Source organism: Cervus canadensis, chromosome 3, assembly GCF_019320065.1.
Source record: "Cervus canadensis isolate Bull #8, Minnesota chromosome 3, ASM1932006v1, whole genome shotgun sequence".
Lineage (NCBI taxonomy): Eukaryota > Metazoa > Chordata > Mammalia > Artiodactyla > Cervidae > Cervus > Cervus canadensis.
This window is the reverse complement of record NC_057388.1, coordinates 101,917,468-101,939,003: the sequence shown is the minus strand read 5'-3', so window position 1 is coordinate 101,939,003 and position 21,536 is coordinate 101,917,468. Positions and strand designations below refer to the sequence as shown.

The 21,536-nt window shown below is 39.3% G+C and overlaps 1 protein-coding gene across 1 annotated transcript in view; it reads left to right on the top strand.

The window, feature by feature from the left end:
• The window catches only part of TPK1 (thiamin pyrophosphokinase 1), a 354,923-nt gene extending 333,640 nt beyond the window's left edge, over positions 1 to 21,283 (top strand). Inside the window, exon 9 of the mRNA XM_043463952.1 lies at positions 20,325 to 21,283. Coding sequence (XP_043319887.1) covers positions 20,325 to 20,443 — 119 coding nt within the window. The 3' untranslated portion in view covers positions 20,444 to 21,283. The remainder of the gene's footprint in view (positions 1 to 20,324) is intronic.
• Positions 21,284 to 21,536: the final 253 nt, after the last annotated feature.

Here is a 21,536-nt window from a genome sequence, read left to right as displayed (position 1 = left end):
GGTATCTAGTCTTACATTTAGGTTTATTAAGGGAAAAGCAAGTAGCATGGGGGCTGCTGGCAAGCAGGTTATAGGGGAGGAGCTAGACGATGAAGGGCCTTAACTGTCAGGCCGTTATGTGTAGGGTCGGGGGCAGGAAGCTTAAAGGCAACTGGAGTCCCTCAGTATCCTTTCACCTGAGAGAGCTGTGATCAGACAAGGCATTTAGAGGAGTGGGAAGGAGAGGTGATGATTTGGAGTAAGTGGTACAATTAGAGGACTATCTGCCACATGTCCAGGAAGGAGTCACAATATTCCTTACGGGATGTGGTTTATATTCTACTAGGGCGTCCCAGGTGGCACTAGCGGTAAAGAATCCTCTATGACCCACCTCCCAGAACATTGGAAATAAAAGCAAAGATAAACAAATGGGGCCTAATGAAACTTAAAAGCTTTTGCACAATGAAAGAAACTATAAGCAAGGTGAAAAGATAGCCCTCAGATTGGGAGAAAATTATAGCAAACGAAGCAACAGACAAAGGATTAATCTCAAAAATATACAAGCATCTCCTGCAGCTCAACTCCAGAAAAATAAATGACCCAATCAAAAAATGGGCCAAAGAACTAAACAGACATTTCCCCAAAGAAGACATACAGATGGCTAACAAACACTTGAAAAGATGCTCAACATCACTCATTATCAGAGAAATGCAAATCAAAACCACAAGGAGGTACCATTACACACCAGTCAGAATGGCTGCTATCCAAAAGCCTACAAGCAATAAATGCTGGAGAGGGTGTGGAGAAAAGGGAACCCTCTTACACTGTTGGTGGGAGTGCAAACTAGTACAGCCGCTATGGAGAAGAGTGTGGAGATTCCTTAAAAAACTGGAAATTGAACTGCCATATGACCCAGCAATCCCACTGCTGGGCATACACACCGAGGAAACTAGATCTGAAAGAGACACGTGCACCCCAATGTTCATCATAGCACTGTTTATAATAGCCAGGACATGGAAGCAACCTAGATGCCCATCAGCAGATGAATGGATAAGGAAGCTGTGGGTACATATACACCATGGAATATTACTCAGCCGTTAAAAAGAATTCATTTGAACCAGTTCTAATGAGATGGATGAAACTGGAGCCCATTATACAGAGTGAAGTAAGCCAGAAAGATAAACACCAATACAGTATACTAATGCATATATATGGAATTTAGAAAGATGGTAATGATAACCCTATATGCAAAACAGAAAAAGAGACACAGATGTACAGAACAGACTTTTGGACTCTGTGGGAGAAGGCGAGGGTGGGATGTTCTGAGAGAACAGCATCGAAACATGTATATTATCAAGGGTGAAACAGATCACCAGCCCAGGTTGGATGCATGAGACAAGTGCTCAGGGCTGGTACGCTGGGAAGACCCAGAGGGATGGGGTGGGGAGGGAGGCGGGAGGGGGGTTCAGGATGGGGAACACATGTAAATCCATGGCTGATTCATGTCAATGTATCAAAATATTTAGGCTGTCTCAAAAACCACTACAATATTGTAAAGTAATTAGCCTCCAACTAACAAAAATAAATGGAAAAGAAAAAGAATCCTCTGGTCAGTACAGGAGATGCAGGTTTGATCCCTGGGTCTGGAAGATCCACTGGAGTTCAAAATGGCAACCCATTCTAGTGTTCTTGCCTGGAAAATTCCGTGGGTAGAGGAGCCTGGTGGGCTACAGTCCATGGGCCACAAAGAGTTGGACACAACCGAGCGACTACACACACACACATACATTCTGCTGCTGATTTTAAGTTAGGTTTGCATTTTCAGTTTGTTTTTCATTTCTGCTACATATTTTTAAACCTTCATCCCGAAGGGCAGAAGACTCAGTCTTTCTCACTGCTGAGCATATGTTAAGTATCTGAGTGTTTCTTGATTCATTCCTATAATAAGAGGAAGTCATTTCAAATGGATTTGATATGCTTACTTTGAATGTAAAAGTCCCTTTATGCAGGTGAAATGAAAATCAGTATCTGTATAATTAATCCAAAAGATAATGTTCCTCTGGAAAAACAGATAGTTTAATCTTAAGTATGGTTTCTGTTTAAATAACCTAGAGCTGTACTGTCTAATCAATATGGTAACCACTAGCTACCTTTGGCTCTTGAACACTTCAAATGTGACTTGTCCAAATTAAGATATGCTGTAAGTGTAAATATATTACATACCAGATTTCAGAGACTTAATATGATAAAGTAAAAAAATCTCAATAATTATTTTTTATGTTGGTGATGTATTAAAATGATAATTTGTTTGTATATTGAATTAAATGCATGTAAAATAGCCAACTTTCACCACTTTTATCAACATAGTATTGGAAGTCCTAGCCAGAACAATTAGGCAAGAAAAAGAAATAAAAGGCATCTAAATTGGAAAAGAAAAAGTGAAATTGTTACTGTTTGCAAATTACATGACATTGCATAGAGAAAACCCTAACAACTTCACCGAAAACCTGTTTGAACCAATAAGTGAATTCAGTGAAATTGTAGGATACAAAAAAATCAATACAAACATTTGTTGTGCTTCAATGTACTAATAATGAATTATCAGAAAGAGGAACTAAAAAAATTTCATTTACAATTTCATCGAAAAGAATACATAGATATTAAATGCCTAAATAAATTTAACCCAGGAGGTGAAGGATCTCCACACTGAAAACTGTAAGACATAGTTAGAAGAAATTGAATAAGACTAAAATAAATGGAAGGGCACGACAGAGGAGGAGATGGTTGGATGGCATCACCAACTCAATGGACATGAGTTTGAGCCAGCTCCGGGAGATGGTGAAGGACAGGGAAGCCTGGCGTGCTGCAGCCCATGGGCTCACAAGGAGTCAGACAGGACTGAGTGATGAACAACAGCAACAAAATAAATGGAAAGACGTCCCATTACTAGAATTATTATTGTTAAAATGTCGATACTACTCAGAACAATCTGCAGATTCATTGCAGTCCCTATCAAAATTCCAGGGGCATTTTTCCCAGCCATAGAACAAACAATCATATAACTTCTATGGAACCACAAAAGACCACCATTTGCCAGAGCAGTCTTAACATAGCCAGGGCATTCATGTTTCCTGATCTATATAACAAAGCTATAATAATCAAACAGTATGATATTGGCATAAAAGAAGACACACAGATCAGTGGACCCAAACAGCCCCAGAAATAAACCCATGCAAATATGGTCAACTAATTTTTGACAATAAAGCCAAGAATACAATGGAGAAAGAAATGCTATAAGGAAAAGTAGATGGCCACATGCAAAAGAATGAAACTGGACCTCTATCTTACACCATACATAAAAATGAACTGAAAATGGATTAAAGGTTTTAACATAAGACCTGAACCCATAAAACTCCAAGAAGAAAATGTACAGAAAAAGTGCCTTGCCATTTACTTGGCAGTGATTTTTTTGGATTTGACACCAGAAGCAAAGATAACAGAAGCAAAAAATAATAAATGGGACTACACTAAACTATAAAAAGCCTCTGTGCAGGAAAGGAAGCCATCTTCTGTGGAGGAAACCATTAACAAAATGAAAACTCAACCTACTAAAAGGGAGAAAATATTTGCCAATCATAGATACGGTACTAATGTCTAAAATATATAAAGAACTCATACAACTCAATAGTAAAAATCCAAACAATCCAATTAAAAAATGGGCAGGGGATCTGAAAAGCCTTTTTTCCATAGGAGACATACATACAGGTGGCCAACTGGTACATGAGAATGTTCTCAACCTCACTAATCATCAGGGAAATGCAAATCAAAGCCACAGTCAGTTATATTCACCTCACACCTGTTGGACTTCTCTTCTTATCAAAAAAGATAGCAAGTGTTGCTGAGGCTGTAGAGAAAAGGGAACCCTTGTGCATTGTGGTGAGAATGTAAATTGGTGCAGCCACTATGGAAAGCAGTATTGAGGTTCCTCAAAAGATTGAGAATAGAACTTTTATCTAGCCCAGCAGTCCCACTTCTGGGTATTTAATCCAAAGAAAAGGAAAACACCAACTTGAAAGGCTGTCTTTGCCCTCATGTTCGCTGCAGCATTATTTGCAATAGTCAAGGCATGGAAATAACTTTAAGGACTTTGTGCCTGTCAATGGATAAATGGAGAAAGAAAATGTGAGATTTTATACACACACAGAGGAATATTATTCAGCCATAAAAAGAAGGAAATCTTGCCATTTGTAGCAACATGGATGGACCTTGAGGGCATTATGCTAAGTGAAATACATCAGACAGAGAAAGAAATACAGGGTGATCTGATTTATATGTGGAATCTAAAATATTCAATAAAAACCAGTCTTATAGATACAAAGAGCATACTAGTGATTGCCAGAAGTGGGGGTGTGGGGTGGGGTGAAAGGATGGGAGAAGTGTGTGAAAGTGATCGTAAGTCATGGGGATGTGATAATACAGCATAGTGACTACAGTTAATAATGCATAGTGAGCTGAATATTTGAAACTTGCTAAGAGAGTAGAAGTTTCATGTACTCTACACATCAAAACTAGAAACAGTCTGACTTTCTGCCTTCAAAAAAATGAAAAAGCAATATATCAATTTAATTTTTGAAAATTTTCAAGAACCACCATAATATAAATGCTATTTTATAACAGCAAAATATAAATGCTGTTTTATTTTTAATAATATTCCTACTCAGAGTTCCTATTTTAAAATGTAAATTAGCAATTTTAAATAGAAAGTCTGTCTCACCTATATACATAAAGACATTTTTAAAATCTGTAGTTCAAAAAATTAAAAATGTAAAGACCAATCACAGAGAATTGGTTTTAGAGGCAGATGGTTTGCTTTTCTGCTAACGAAACCTGAGTGACATTTTCTTAATGTACAGCCATTACTCTAAATAGGCTGAGCATCTTCAGAGAATAATTGATGGATATAGAGCATACAGTGGTTCCATTATGTCTGAAATAGTTAATGATGTCCAGTAAGTCTAATTAACTCCTAGCTAGAACTTAACCTAATATTCCAGAATGGTAGGGAACCTAGAGATTCATCATAATAGGTTCATTAAACATGTGTCTGTATGGAAGAGACAATATTCCTTTAAGTCTTGAAAGTGGTTTTATCGGTCTCACTAAGTCACCCACTTAGCCTGCTCTGTCAGGCTGCTGACAGTTCTGCAGTTCAGGGAAACAGACCAGCATCGCTTCTTTTTTTAAGAGCTCTTCAAAGTACTGCTTTAACCTCCCTTAGTAACATGTGTCTAACAACTTTTATGATCATCACAGCCTGTGGCTTTAACCTCTTGAGCTTCATTCTCCTCATCTGTAAATTGCAGATAAAAACCTGCTGTACCTTGAACACAGTAAGTGGTCCAATAGCGTCCTGAATGAAGGAGAATTACTTCATCCGAAGTACCACTTCTTTGCCAAGCATCTCCCAGACAACGCTTGTTCACTTCCTTCTCTTTTACTCCCTCAGTTTTATTGGATTTTAGATATGTTTGCATTACCGTTTTAATAATTTCTTAAACTTACAGATTTAGGGGAAGCCAGGCTTCTGGGGGATGGGAGTCTGTGGCCTCCCATTAGAATATACAACCTATTTTGGCTCCAACTTCATTAGCTCCTGCCTCACGCTTCCACCCTATCTCCTGAATCAGACTATATACACATCTTTACCTTTTACTAAAGTGTAAAGTCCTTGAAGGCATACACATTCACGTCTGTTTCCTTAGTGCCAGGACAGGGTCTGTAACCTTCGTGATTACAAGTCAAACACATAAGTTTATACATGTATGCAGGCGACACCTGAAACTATTTTAAGTACCACACATAGCCTAGCCTGGCAGAATTTATCTCATTCTGTCTATCAGCTGGCTATAAAGTAGTAACTGAATTAAGGCATTTGCTAAATGTTCAAATTATGATATCTTTTTTTTTTTTTATTTTAAGAGACTGTTAAGGTAGGAGAGGAAATTCTGATCTTATTGGCAGAGTAACAGGGGAAAGCAAAAGGGATGAAAATTTCTTGAATATTTATTATGTGTTAGAATTTTGACTGTAATCTGTACAGCTTCTCTATGAGGTAGACATGATTATCCACACTTTGCATATGAGGAAACTGAAGTTGGAAAGTTAAATAACAAAGTTCATAGAACTAGAGAGTGGGAGAGCCAAGGTTTAATCCTAGGTCTGACCTACTAACATTATGAAGGGGCTCATAAGTTTTTGACAGCGAGATGCCTCCTTGGTGGCATCTAAGCAGAACAGTCACACAGATGCAGAGGGATCAAGTGCTTCCCGCTCTTGCTTTCCTATGCTTGAGTGCATCAGAGGCCTCCAAAGGACTCCTTTACAGACTGTCACCCACTTTAGAGGGGCTTCCCCAAGCGGCTCAGCGGTAAAGAATCTGCCTTCAATGCAAGAGATGCGGTTTGATCCCTGGGGCAACCCACTCCAGTATTCTGGCCTGGAGAATCCAATGGATAGAGGAACCTGACGGGCTACAGTCCATAGGGTTGCAAAGAGTTGGACGTGATTAAAGTGACTAGCACGCACTCACTCACCCACTTCAGAAGAACACAGCCTCACTCTGTTACTTACAGAAGTAAGGTGGGCTGGAATCCAGGGCAAATGGCCCTCCTTCCCTCCAGCTGACAGGAAAAGAGTTGAATATTTTAATTCTGCCAATTTGCCAACCTCGGCTTTGCAGTCTTTAGTCTTTGCAGCTTTGGAGAAAAGCTGTGGGACATCACTGAGAGCAACAGAATATTAAGTGCCTAGTTCTCATCCTTTGCTCTGGGAAAGAAAAGCTTGAGATAATGGATGAAAATGTTAATGTTTCCCATATTTCTAAGTTCTATTTCTCTAAAACATGAAAGTCTCAAAAGTCAGACTATGAAAACCTCAAAGTCAGACTATGCCTCGTTTTCCATAATATAATTCACAGTAAATTTCATTGGAAGAGGAATTTAACCAGTCCCCACAAGCCAATATTCTTATTATCATTAGACTACGGTTTTTCCTTAAAACAATTGACGGTGATGTCTTTGAAGCAAATAGATAAGACACAACTTTTATATTCAAACAAAGCAAGCAATTTTAGGTTATGTTTATCACACATTACGTTGTTGCTTATGGTTTCAAATATAGCTATCACTTTTATTTTTTGTCTACAGTTAAAAACAGGCTGACTGATTGTCTTAGAACAACTATATTTAGGTCCTCTATGCTCTGTACAAACAAAAATGGAAAAAATTTTGAATTTGAATGTTTTAAATGTTGAATTGAAATTAAATGTTCAGCCAGCCAGTCTTCTGGGATAGAAATGAAAAAGTAATCTGTGAAGGAGTGACATCATGAAGATGGAAACATAGGTCATTCCCCACTTTGGTCGCCTTCACAGGAAGCCCTAACAACTGTCCACAGACAAGACACTTGTGACAATCCTAGAACGCAAGGGTGAGGCTGAAGCATCCTCTTTACGTGGGAAACTGTGGAGCCCATCCTGCAGCCCCACTTACAGTGGTACTTGAGCAGAGAACAGAACCCGTGGGTCTCACCATCTGCACTGCAAAACCAGCAACTGTGTCTGGCCAGAGAATCTGGTGCACAATTTAGGTCCTTAAACAGTGGGCTGTGCTAACTCTGGGGTCCATTCGGCTGTCCAGGTCAAGCAGGCAAGCTAATTCATAACCACGGCTGCTGACAAGTACAGTACCCAGTCCTGACCATCCAGGCAGCCCAACCAGAGAACCCAGGCAACCACAGAACCCCCTCCAAAAGCCTCACTTAGCCAGAGAACCAAGCCAGCAGTCCTGTCCAGCCATCGTATACACCCTACCACTTCAGAGCTCAGGCATGCCTTGCCCACAAAGACCACCCTGATGGCAAGCCCCACCAGCCCAAGAGGTCTACCAGGTCACATCTCCACAATCCCAAGCTGAGCTGACTGGAAGGACTGTCTCTGCCAAATGTAACCTGTTAAGTCTAGAAGAGACTGTTTACTCACATGTGCAGATACCAGTGTAAGAAACCAGGGATCAGGAAAAATCAGGTAAACATAATAGTACCAGTGGAATCTATTGTAATAAAATGCCAAAAAAAGGACCCTAAAGAAATGGAAATCCACGAAATTCAAAGAATTCAGAATGATCCTCTTAAGTTTAGTGAACTGTAAGAAGACAGATAACTTAATGAAATCGGGGCGGGGGGGGAATACTGCATGAACAAAATGAGATCAACAAAAAATAGGAACCATCAAAAATAAACCATACAGAAGTCCTCAATCTAAAGAATATAATGACTGAGCCCGAAAAATTCAGTAGAGACCTTTAAAATCAGAATTGACCATGCAGTAGAGAGAAGCAATGACAGGGCATTTGAAATTATCCCATCAGAGGAAAAGAGCTGAAGAAAGCCTATGTGACTGACAGGACACCGTCAGAAGAAACAACGTCTGTATTACGTGCACCCCAGGAGGATACAGGGGCAGAAAATACATAAAAGCAATGTGTGTTGTGCTCAGCTGCTCAGTCAAGTCCGGCTGTTTGCAAACCCACGGACTGTAGCCCACCAGGCTCCTCTGTCCATGGGGGTTCTCCAGGCCAGAATACCGAAGTGAGTTACCATGCCCTCCTCCAGGGGATATTCCCAACCCAGGGATCAAACCCAGGTCTCCCACACTGCAGGCAGATTCTTTAGCATCTGAGCCACCAAGGAAGCCCATAGAAAGCAATACTTGCTGAAAAATAAGGAAAGAAATGGACATTTAGATTCATGAGGCCCAAAGGACACCAAATATCAACAGAGGGACCCAAATAAGTCTTTTTTGTTGTTGACTTTTAGAACTTTCAAAGCAGCATGAGAAAGCAACACATTGCATTTAAGGGAATTCCCATAACAGGCAGATTTCTCAAAAGAAATTTTTCAGGCCAAGAGAGAATGGGATAATATATTCAAAATATTGGAAGAAAAAAAATCTGTCAACAATTCTATACTTGGCAAAGCTGTCCTTCAGAAATGAAGGCATAATTGCCTGAACAAACAAAAGCTGAATGAGTTTATCACCACTAGGCCTGTCTTACAAGAAATGCTAAAGGGAGTTCTTCACACAGAAATAAAATAATGCTCATTTACATCATAAAAATCAGATGAACACAGGTATATAACTTCCCAGTATTGGTAAATAATCAAAGTCAGATTATTTAATATGGTAATAGTGGCACATAATTCTCTTACAGCTCTGGTTTAAAAGTTTTTAAAAAATATTAAGCCGTAACTTCTATAGTTGTTACTGTATACACAATACAAAAATGTAAATTGTAACAGAGGAAGAAGTAAATTGTAATTGCAGAAATGCTATTGAAGTTAAGTTGTCATCAGCTTAAAATAGGATATCATAATTGTAAGATGGTTTATATAAGGCTCATGGTAACCACAGAGGAAAAACTTGTTACACAAAAGATCATGAAAAAGTGAAAGTACACCAGTACAGTTAAGTCATCATCACAAAAAAAGGCAGCAGGATAAGCAGCAAGGAACATCAGAGCTACAAAACAGCAAAATAACAAAATGGCAGTGGTAAGTCCTCCAGCAATAAGTACTTTAACCATAAGGGATAAAATTCTTCAATCAAAGACACAGAATTGGCTGACTGACTTAAAAAGCAAAATAAAAAAATATACTGCCTGAAAAAATGTTCACTTTAAAAACACAGACTGAGACTGAAAGGATGGAAAAAGGTATTTCAAGCAAATGATAACCAAGAAAAGAAAGGTAGCATTGCTGCCCCCAAATTTGGCTTTTTCTACCCACTGAAGCCGAATAAACAATACGGAGCAGGTGCCTTTAATTCTCAGCAGGCAGAGAGGGGAACACAGTAGGCTTTTCCCTCAAGAAATGTGCTTCCCGCTCCATGAGGAATCTAGGGGCTTATATAAGATAAAGGCTTGCCGTCAGGAGTCGGTGATGAGGAACAAAGGTGTTTGGATCTTGTCGTCTTCCTCTTGCATTGTTTCAAAACCAGTCATAGACCGGTGTCAGTAACCCAGTAACTGAGTCTGACGATTCTGTGGCTCTGCAGCCTTCTTTCTGATGGGCAACTACAAGACAAGAGACTGCTCTAAAGATGAGCACCAGTTACAGGATGTATTTGGCATAGAGTCAAAGAATAATAGGTGTGAAATGTATAGCTCATACAGAGTTAAGGGACAGAAAAGCAAACTTAGTTATAGACATTCAGAGTTAGGAGCAGTTAAAGTAAAAACAAAAAACTACGAATGTTCAGGCCTTGCTCACTGTTCTGTTTATCTTCTTTGTTCTCAAGAAAGGGAAAGAATAAAACTTCATTCCTCATTTTTCCTTTCCACTGCAACAGTAGCCATACTCATATCAGGAAAAACAGACACTTAAGCTAATTCCCTTTGAGCTATTTTAAATCCTAAAAGATGATGTTGTGCAAGTGCTGCACTCAATATGCCAGCAAATTTGGACAATTCAGCAGGGGCCACAGGACTGGAAAAGGTCAGTTTTCATTCCAGTCCCAAAGAAAGGCAATACCAAAGAATGTTCAAACAACCGCACAATTGCACTCATCTCACACGCTAGCAAAGTAATGCTCAAAATTCTCCAAGCCAGGCTTCAATAGTACATGACCCGTGAACTTCCAGATGTTCAAGCTGGATTTAGAAAAAGCAGAGGAACTAGAGATCAATTGCCAACATCCATTGGATCATTGAAAAAGCAAGAGAGTTCCAGAAAAACTTCTGCTTTATTGACTACGCCAAAGCCTTTAACTGTGTGGATCACAACAAACTGTGGAAAATTCTTCAAGAGATGGGAATACTAGACCACCTGACCTGCCTCTTGAGAAATCTGTATGCGGGTCAAGAAACTACAGTTAGAACTAGACAGACTGGTTCCAAATCAGGAAAGGAGTACGTCAAGGCTGTATATTGTCAACTGATTATTTAACTCATATGCAGGGTTCAGTTCGGTCGCTCAGTCGTGTCTGACTCTTTGCGACCCCATCAACCGCAGCATGCCAGGCCTCCCTCTCCATCATCAACTCCCGGAGTTCACCCAAACCCATGTCCATTGAGCCAGTGATGCCATCCAACTGTCTCATCCTCTGTCGTCCCCTTCTCCTCCTGCCCTCAATCTTTCCCAGCATCAGGGTCTTTTCAGATGAGTCAGCGCTTCGCATCAGGTGGCCAAAGTATTGGAGTTTCAACTTCAACATCAGTCCTTCCAATGAACACCCAGGACTGATTTCCTTTAGGATGGACTGATTGGATCTCCTTGCAGTCCAAGGGACTCTAAAGAGTCTTCTCCAGCACCACAGTTCAAAAGCATCAATTCTTCAGCACTCAGCTTTCTTTATAGTCCAACTCTCACATCCATACATGACCACTGGAAAAACCATAGCCTTGACTAGACAGACCTTTGTTGACAAAGTAATGTCTCTGCTTTTCAATATGCTGTCTAGGTTGGTCATAACTTTCCTTCCAAGAAGTAAGCGTCTTTTAATTTCATATGCAGAGTACATTATGCAGAATGCCAGACTGGATGAAGCATAAGCTGGGATCAAGATTGCCAGGAGAAATATCAATAACCTCAGATAGGCAGATGACACCATCCTATGGCAGAAAATGAAGACGAACTAAAGAGCTTCTTGATGAAAGTGAAAGAGGAGAGTGAAAAACTTGGCTTAAAGCTCAACATTCAGAAAACTAAGATCATGGCATCTGGTTCCATCACTTCATGGCACATAGATGGGGAAATAATGGTAACAGTGAGAATTTATTTTGGGGGGCTCCAAAATCACTGCAGATGGTGACTCCAGCCATGAAATTAAAAGATGCTTGCTCCTTGGAAGAAAAGCCATGACCAACCTAGACAGCATTTTAAAAAGCAGAAACATCACTTTGCCAGCAAAGGTCTGTCTAGTCAAGGTTTTTCCAGTAGTCATGTATGGATGTGAGAGTTGGACTATAAAGAAAGCTGAGCACCGAAGAATTGATGCTTTTGAACTGTGGTGTTGGAGAAAACTCTTGAAAGTCCTTTGGATTGCAAGAAGATCAAACCAGTCAATCCTAAAGGAAATCAACCCTGAATATTCATTGGAAGGACTGATGTTGAAGCTGAAGCTCCAATACTTTGACCACCTGATGCAAAGTACTGACTCACTGGAAAAGACCCTGATGCTGGGAAGGATTGAAGGCAGGAGGAGAAGGATGAGACGGTTGGATGGCATCACCAACTCAATGCACATGAGTGTGAGTTAGCACCAGGAGTTGGTGATGGACAGGGAAGCCTGGCATGCTGCAGCCCATGGGGTCACAAAGAATCAGACACAACTGAGCAACTGAAGTTAAAAATGATAAAAAGAATGTCACTATATAACAATAAAGGGGTCAGTCCATCAAGAAGATACACCAATTATAAATATTTAGGCACCCACCCAATATTAGAGCACATAACTATATAAAACAAACATTAACAGAACTACGAGGAGGAATAAACAACAACAAATAGTTGGGGACTTTGATACCCCATGCTCAATAATGGGGACTTCCTGGTGGCTCAGCTGGTAAAGAATCCACCTGTGATGTGGGAGACCTGGGTTTGATCCCTGGGTTGGGAAAATTCCCTGGAGAAGGGAAAAGCTACCCACTCCAGTATTCTGGCCTGGAGAATTCCATGGACTGTATAGTCCATGGGGTCACAAAGACAGATCATCTAGACAGAAAATCAGTAAGGAAATGATGGATTTGAACACTTGACTAAGTTGTAACAGATATACGCAGAATATTGTGTCTAATAACAGCAGGATACACATTCTTCTCAAGTGCACTCAGAACATTATCTAGCATGATCATATGTTAGGCCACAAAACAAGTTTTAGCAAATTCACAAAGACTGAAATCTTACCAAATATCTTCTCTGACCACAATGGTATGAAACTGGAAATCATAACAGAAGGAAAACTAGAAAACTTGTGAATACATGGAAGTTAAATACTTAACACTGTCCTAGAAAACCAATAGATCAAAGATGAAATTAAATGAGAAAAAGTGTCTTGAGACAAATGAAAATAGAACCAAACATACAGACCTATGAGGTACAGCAAAAGTAGGTATCAGAGGAAAGTTTATATCTATAAATGTATACCTCAAGAAAATAGATCTCAAATAACCTTTTACACCTCAAGAATATGAAGAACAAACTTAGCCTAAAGTTAGGCAGAAAAGGAAATAGAGTTTAAAGCATTAAAAAATGAAAGAGCCCAGAAAACCAATAGGGAAAAAATTAATAAAACTAAGGTCTGGCTCTTTGAAAAAATAAATATTTGTTTATTGAGACAAACAAGGGGAAGAGAGAGATTTCCTGATAATATAGAAATACAAAGGTTCATAAAGAAGCTTCAGTGACCAACAATACACCAACAACAAAAACAGTAGATAAATTACTAGATACACAGAACCTCTCATGACTCAATTAGGAAGAAATAGAAAATCTGAACAAACCAATTATTAGGAGAGTATTGAATCAGTAATCAAAAATCTCCTGAAAAAGAAAAGTCCAGGACCAGATGTCTTCTCACTGATAAATTTTACCAAACATTTGAAGAATAATTAACACCAATCCTCAAAATATCCACAAATATTGAAGAAGAGAGAACATTTTCAAACTCATGTCACAAGGCTAGCATTTCCCTGACACCAAAACCAGATAAGGACACCTCAAAAAAACAAAACTACAGACCAATATCCCTGATAAACATAGGTGCAAAATTTTCAACAAAACAACAAACCCAATTCAGCAGCACATTAAAAGGATCATACACCATGGCCAAGCAGGATTCATTCCCGGATGCAAGAATAGCTCAACATATGCATACCAATAAATTCTATATGTCACACTGCTGCTGCTGCTAAATCACTTCAGTCGTGTCCAGCTCTGTGCGACCCCATAGACGGCAGCCCACCAGGCTCCCCCGTCCCTGGGATTCTCCAGGCAGGAACACTGGAGTGGGTTGCGATTTCCTTCTCCAAGGCATGAAAGTGAAAAGTGAAAGTGAAGTCCCTCAGTCGTGTCCGACTCTTACCAACCCCATGGACTACAGCCTACCAGGCTTCTCTGTCCATGGGATTTTCCAGGCAAAAGTACTGGAGTGAGGTGCCATTGCCTTCTCTGATATGTCACACTAACAGAATGAAAGATAAAAATCATGTGATTATCTCAATAGATGCAGGAAAAGTTTCAACATAATTTAACATCCATTCATGATAAAAAGTCTCAACAAACTAGCTAGAGGAAAGAGATGCACCTCAGTATATAAAGGAAGGCCATATATATCAAGCCCCACCTAACACCATACTCAAAGGTGAAAGACTGAGGACTTTTCCTCTAAGATCAGGAACAAGACAAGGATGCCCACTCATCACTTCTAGTCAACATAGCACTGGAAGTCCAAACCAGAGAAATCAGGCAAGAAAAATAAAAGTCTTCCAAATTGGACAGGAAAACATAAATTTGTTTGTAAATGACATGATTTTATGTATAAAAAAGCCTAAACAATCAAAAAACTGTTAGGTCAGTGACTTCAGTAAAGTTGCAGGATATGAAATTCAAGATACATAAATCAAAAATATTTCTATATACTAACAATGAATTATCTGGGGAAAAACTCTCATTTACAATAGTATCAAGAACAGTAAAATACTTAGCAATAAATTTAACCAAGGCGATGAAAGATCTCTGCATTGAAAACTATAATACATTGATGAAAGAAATTGAAGAGTAAAATAAATGAAAAGACACTCCATGCTCATAAATTGAAAGAATATTGTTAAAATATCTGTACCACTTAAAGCCACCTGTAGATTCAATCCCCGTCAAGATTCCAATGGCATTTTTACAGAAGAAAAAAAAAAATCCTAAAATTCATATGAAACTACAAAAACCCCTGAACAGCCAAATCAATACTGAGAAAAAAACAACACTGCTGGAGGCATCACAGTTCCTGAGTTCAAACCAGCCTATGTAAAGATAGAAAAATAAAAGCATTGTGCTCAGTCACTCAGTGTTCAACTCTTTGCGACCCCGTGGACAGCAGCCTGCCAGGCTCCTCTGTTCATGGGGATTCTCCAGGTGAGAACACTGGAGTGGGTTGCCATGCCCTCCTCCAGGGGATCTTCCCAACCCAGGGATCGAACAGGTCTCCTGCATTGCAGACGGATTCTTTACCGTCTGAACCGCCAGGGAAGCAATAAAAGCGTCACTCTACTGGTATAAGAACAGATACATAAACCACTGAAGCAGGATTGAGAACCAATGCATATACAGTGTGCTAACACAAAAAGAGAGCCAAGAATACTCAATGGAGGAAAACTGTAATAAATGGTACTGGGAAATTGGATACTCACATGTAAAAGAGTGAAATTAGATCCCTATTTTTACATCACTCACCAAAAATTAACTAGTAAAGGATTAAGACATTAAATAAAACTGTAAAACTCCTGGAAGAAAACAGGAATAATGCTTCCTGACATGGGTCTCGGCAATGATTTTTGCATATGGTATCTAAAGCACAAGCAGCAAATTAAAAAACAAGCAGCAAATTAAAAGCACAAGCAGCAAATAAAAAAACGAAAAAGCTTCTGCACAGCAAAATACAAAACAAAAAGACAACCAAAGCAATGGGATTAGCTATTTGCAAATCATACTGAGAAGGGGTTAATATTCAAAATATAGAAAGAACTCCTAGAACTGAAAAAACCAATGGTCAAAGGACCTGAATAAACATTTTTCCAAGAAGACATACGGAGGGCCAATAGACATATGAAAGGGGTAGTTTGCATCACTAATCAGGAAAATTAACTAAAAACCACTCTAAGTTATCACCTTATGCCTATCGGACTGGCTGTCATCAAAAAGACGAGAGAACAAATTCTGGAGAGGACATGGAGAGAGAGGAACATTTGTGTGCTGTTAGTGGGAATGTAAATTGGTACAGCCACCATGGAAAACAGTATGGAGGTTTCTCAAAATTAAACATAAATCTACCATATTACCAACAATCCCACTTCTGGGTGTATATCCAAAGGAAGCAAAATCCCTACGTCCAAAGATAATGGCACTCCTATCTTCATTACAGCATTACTTACAATAGCTAAGATGTGGAAACAACCTAAGTTTCCATCAACAGACAGATAAAGAAAATGTGGTGTATAGACAGTGGAGTACTGTTCAGCCGTAAAAAGGAAACCTTGCCATTTGCAACAGTATGAACAGACCTTGAGGGTATTATGCTAAGTGAGATAAGAAAGATAAATACTGTATGACCTCTCTTATACATGGTATCTGAAAGACTCAAATTCATAGAAAAATATCAAATTTGTGGTTGCCAGAGGCAGGGAGTAGAGAGAATGAGATGAAAGGGGTCAGAAGATACAGACTTCCAGTTAAAAGATAAACAAGTACTGGCTCTATAATGTACAATATGGTGAGAATCCCTGCCAATGCTGTGTGGTGCATTTGAAAGGTGGTAAGAGAACAGACATTATAAAGTTCTCATCACAAGGGAAAAAGGGTAATTATATAAAGTAATGGGTGTTAACTAATTTTGTAAATCATTTCATTCTATATGCGTAGGTCATTATATGTGCTATACATCTTAAATTTATATGGTATTATATGTCAATTATCTTAAAATAGAGCAAAAAATAATAAAAATTTGTTTTATTGCTGTCTACAGGAAGTTATCTGTCTGCCAATCTTATGTATTTTATTTCATGATCGACCCTCAAACATTTGGGGAGAGGGGAGTTCGGTATTAATTTCAAATACTTTATTCAAAATTTTTCTTTCTTCTAAAAGAGACTTGAATGTCTTGTCTAAAAGCATAATTCTTTGAAAAATAAACAATCCAGAGTAAACTGGGTTTCATGATTTTCTGTTTTCAGTTTATTTGTCTTTGTTTTCTATCATGTTTATTCTACTTTTCATAGAGGTGGAGACATGAATTTCATTGTAACCTTTCCATTAATTGTAACCATTGTTATGGACTGAGTGTGTGTGTCCTCTTGAATTCATATATTGAAGTCATAATCCCCAATGTGGCAGTATTTGGAGCTGGAGCCTTTGGGAGATGAGAACCCTCGTGATGGGATTAGCCCTCATGGTGGGATTAGCGCCCTTATAAAAAGAGGAAGAGGTAGGAGATTTCTCCACCGTGTGAGGATACAGCAGGAAGGCAGATATGTAAACCAGCCAGGGAGAAGGGTCTTTCCAGAACCAGCCATGCTGGTTCCCTGATCTGGGACTTGCCAAGCTCCTGAATTGCGAGAAATCATGTCTACTATTTAAGCCACTCAGCCTATGCATTTTGTTATAGCACCCAAAGCCAACTAAAACATGTAGTTTAATAACTGATCCTGGTGGAATTTTAAACATTGCACGCACACAAAAAAAGAAAACATGATTTATAAGATTGGATAAAAATGGCCTTAACTCAAATATTTCATGCAAAGTCATATTTAAAAATTATTTAGGATGCAACAGTGTCATAGAAAAACCAATATATATAATATAGTTGTCTACCCTGGATAATCCAAAGTCCCTACTCTGCCTTCAGAAAATCAGAAAGGAATGTGTGTGCAACAGCAAACTAGAGAAGTAATTTTGTACTCGTGTTCTTTGAGCCCAGATACAAACTAGGATTTTAACTTAATTAGTCACCAGAATCTTAAACGCACTGTGTCGATTCCAGGTGGGTTGTGTGTACCCAGTGCTTCAATGGGGAGTTTCCAACTCTAAAGCTAGTCCTCTGAAGCCCCCTAAATTGCCTTTCTGAATAAATGGTATGAAATGTATGAACCGTTCCCCAACCTTTAGGAGAACAAGGCTTCTTTCCTTAACAGACTTCCTGTGACTCCCTCCACAACCATCACCCTAACCCTCTGTATAGGTAATTATGCCTGGATTTATAAATTTAATGGACATGCTTATTCATATCATTCAGAAACCTCATCTAAGCAAAGCTCCAGATTCAGCTCAGTTCAGTCGCTCAATCGTGTCCGACTCTTTGCAACCCCATGAATCGCAGCACGCCAGGCCTCCCTGTCCATCACCAACTCCCGGAGTTTACTCAAATTCATGTCCATCGAGTCAGTGATGCCATCCAACCATCTCATCCTCTGTCATCCCCTTCTCCTCCTGTCCCCAACCCCTCCCAGCATCAGGGTCTTTTCCAATGAGTCAACTCTTCACATCAGGTGGCCAAAGTACTGGAGTTTCAGCTTCAGCATCAGTCCTTCCAATGAACACCCAGGACTGATCTCCTTTAGGATGGACTGGTTGGATCTCCTTGCAGTCCAAGGGACTCTCAAGAGTCTTCTCCAACACCATAGTTCAAAAGCATCAATTTTTCAGTGCTCAGCTTTCTTCACAGTCCAACTCTCACATCCATGCATGACCACTGGAAAAACCATAGCCTTGACCAAACGGACCTTTGCTGGCAAAGTAATGTCTCTGCTTTTTAATATGCTATCTAGGTTGGTCATAACTGTCCTTCCAAGGAGCAAGCGTCTTTTAATTTCATGGCTGCAGTCACCATCTGCAGTGATTTTGGAGCCCCCAAAAATAAAGTCTGACACTGTTTCCACTGTCTCCTCATCTATTTCCCATGAGGTGATGGGACCAGATGCCATGATCTTAGTTTTCTGAATGTTAAGCTTTAAGCCAACTTTTTCACTCTCCTCTTTCACTTTCATCAAGAGGCTTTTTAGTTCCTCTTCACTTTCTGCCATAAGGGTGGTGTCATCTGCATTCTGAGGTTATTGATATTTCTCCCGGCAATCTTGATTCCAGCTTGTGCTTCTTCCAGCCCAGCGTTTCTCATGATGTACTCTGCATATAAGTTAAATAAGCAGGGTGACAATATACAGCCTTGATGTACTCCTTTCCCTATTTGGAACCAGTCTGTTGTTCCATGTCCAGTTCTAACTGTTGCTTCCTGACCTGCATACAGGTTTCTCAAGAGGCAGGTCAGGTGATCTGGTATTCCCATCTCTTTCAGAATTTCCCACACTTTATTACCGGAGAGGCAAAACCACTGAATTGCCTCTTAGGGCAGCAGTCACACGAGGCTGACTCTGCATTCCTGCAGTTTCACTTTGTAACTTCCTGTTTGCATTAGTAAATGTGTTGACAACTATGAAAAAGAAATAGTTTGACTTTTAATAAGTAAACTGTGTGAACTGGTAATACTGATGATATATTATCCTAAAATACTGTTTCTGAATTTTTAAATTGCCTTTTCAAGATTTCCTCAGGAAGATAACAGGCTCCCTCTAGCGGGCAGTGACCATTATAATTGAATTATTTTATTTACTTCAAAGCTGTGTAACTTCATAGTTGCACTTTGTTGGAAGGAAAAGAGGCCTTTTCTAGCTCCGGACATTTGTTTATTTCTCTGCGTAACATTTATTTTTCCCTTTCTGATTTCTTCTGATGATATCAGGGCATGGTGATAGGACAGTCATGATTTAAAGTCATGTCAATAATGTGAATTGCTCTTTTATAAGCAAAGAGAAATGAGGTTACCAATGGATTCCTACATGTTAACTTCAGCAAACTTTTGTTAGGAAATATATATATATACTTGTGTACAGATTTATGTAATTTATAAATATATACATTTTAATAATACAACTTAACTCCAAAACCTTTATTTTGACAATTAAGTAATGACCTGAAAGTCTGCTTTTTGACCTCTGAGTTCCGAGTAATTTTACAGAAAGTGAGCCTTGTTCACACTGGCTTCTCTTTCTTTATGAGGAAAAAATGACCAAAATCCTATACTGTTTTTTTTTTTTTTAAGTAATTAGCTTTCTGTCCCATATCATTTATACTCTTAACTAAAACTGCCTTTTTATAGAGCTTAATTAAATATTAAAATGTTAATTCTGAATTATCAAAAAAATTAAAATTGCACCCAGGCAAGGAAGTAAGTAACCTATTACAGAAATGGATGTTGGTCTTACAATTGGTAAAGAAGAAAAAGAAAACACTTAACTGAAATTTAGTGTTGAGACGGACATATACTCCAAACGGATAAATAACCTGTAGCCAACTCTAGGAGGAGTGGTCACAGCAAGTTACAGAAACTTTCAGCTTTAGAATCTCACTTATAGATCATCTATTAATTCCAAGTGTGTGCTTAATTACGTTTTGGTAATTCTCAACAAAGTCATTCTACACTGGAGGGATGTTGGCTGTCACCAAACCTTTGTTTTCTTATGTTCTTACAGCACATCAGATGCTTGGTTTTGGAACACTGGTGAGCACTTCCAACACCTACGATGGATCTGGTGTTGTGACTGTGGAGACCGACCATCCCCTGCTCTGGACCATGGCCATCAAAAACTGACCAGTGCTGACCTCCGTCGCTGTGCCTCTGACATACCTCGTTTGCCAACAACATCATGCTCAAGAAGAACAGTCCACCTTGGCTGGCAGGACTCGAAACCTGTCCCCTGGGAAGCCCACTAGTTTTAAAGACTGTCATGTTTTGATCATTCAGGTAACACTATAAATGACAAATTCCAGTTTTACTGTGACAGGGGTGGGGGGGAATCGTTATTTGTTAAAGTAAATATGCTCTATTAGATTCAGTTGGAAAGTTAACGTGGATCATCTCACTCTAAAATTCAGTCCTGATTACTCATTAATCACGCCATGTACCCCCAGGAAACAGTTTGTAATTTTGAAGCTGAGGAAGCTCTGAGGTTCCGTGGTGTCCAGCACATGTACCTCCTCCTGTCGATCCTTAAATGCTTGCTTCTGTCTAACAATAACATTAGCTTTCTCAGTCATGTGGATTCCCTCTCACTGAAAAAATAACTCCTCCTAGCTTGGGATGCTAGAACCGCACCATTTGATTCTGACCTTAACAGCTTGGGGTATTATCTTTTAATGATAAATAAAAAAATCACTAGCCTGATTACTAAAATTTAAAACAAGTAGAACCCACCCAGCTGCTTTACGTAACGCAAACTCAGTGTTGCTGTAAAGAAAGAGACCGGCCTCTCTCCCCTCTCTGGTGCTACGACAGAGTGAGGGGGTGTGTTGTGAGTGGGGAATGAAAGCGGGACCCCTTGAACTAGCATGCAGGTGTGCATAGTTAATCATTAGAGATCATTTTTAAATTATTTATGCAAATACATGTGAAACTGAATCCAGATATGAAATAAAAATATTTAGTTATCAACGTGCCTGTCTGTGGTCAGTTTTTCAAGAAGACAGTCCATTTTCTCACCTGTATTTTATGATGACCAAGCTTTCTTAATCAATGTTACATACCGCACCACCCCCCCCAAAAAAAAAAACTGCTCAAAGGTTGATTCCCAGCTGCAGTTCTTCACACACCTGATTTTCGAGAGCAACCCGGGGTGGTGGTGAATACTTTCTCTAGCCGTCACGGAAGTTACTTTCTAGCGCCCCCGTGCTACGTGTTCACACTT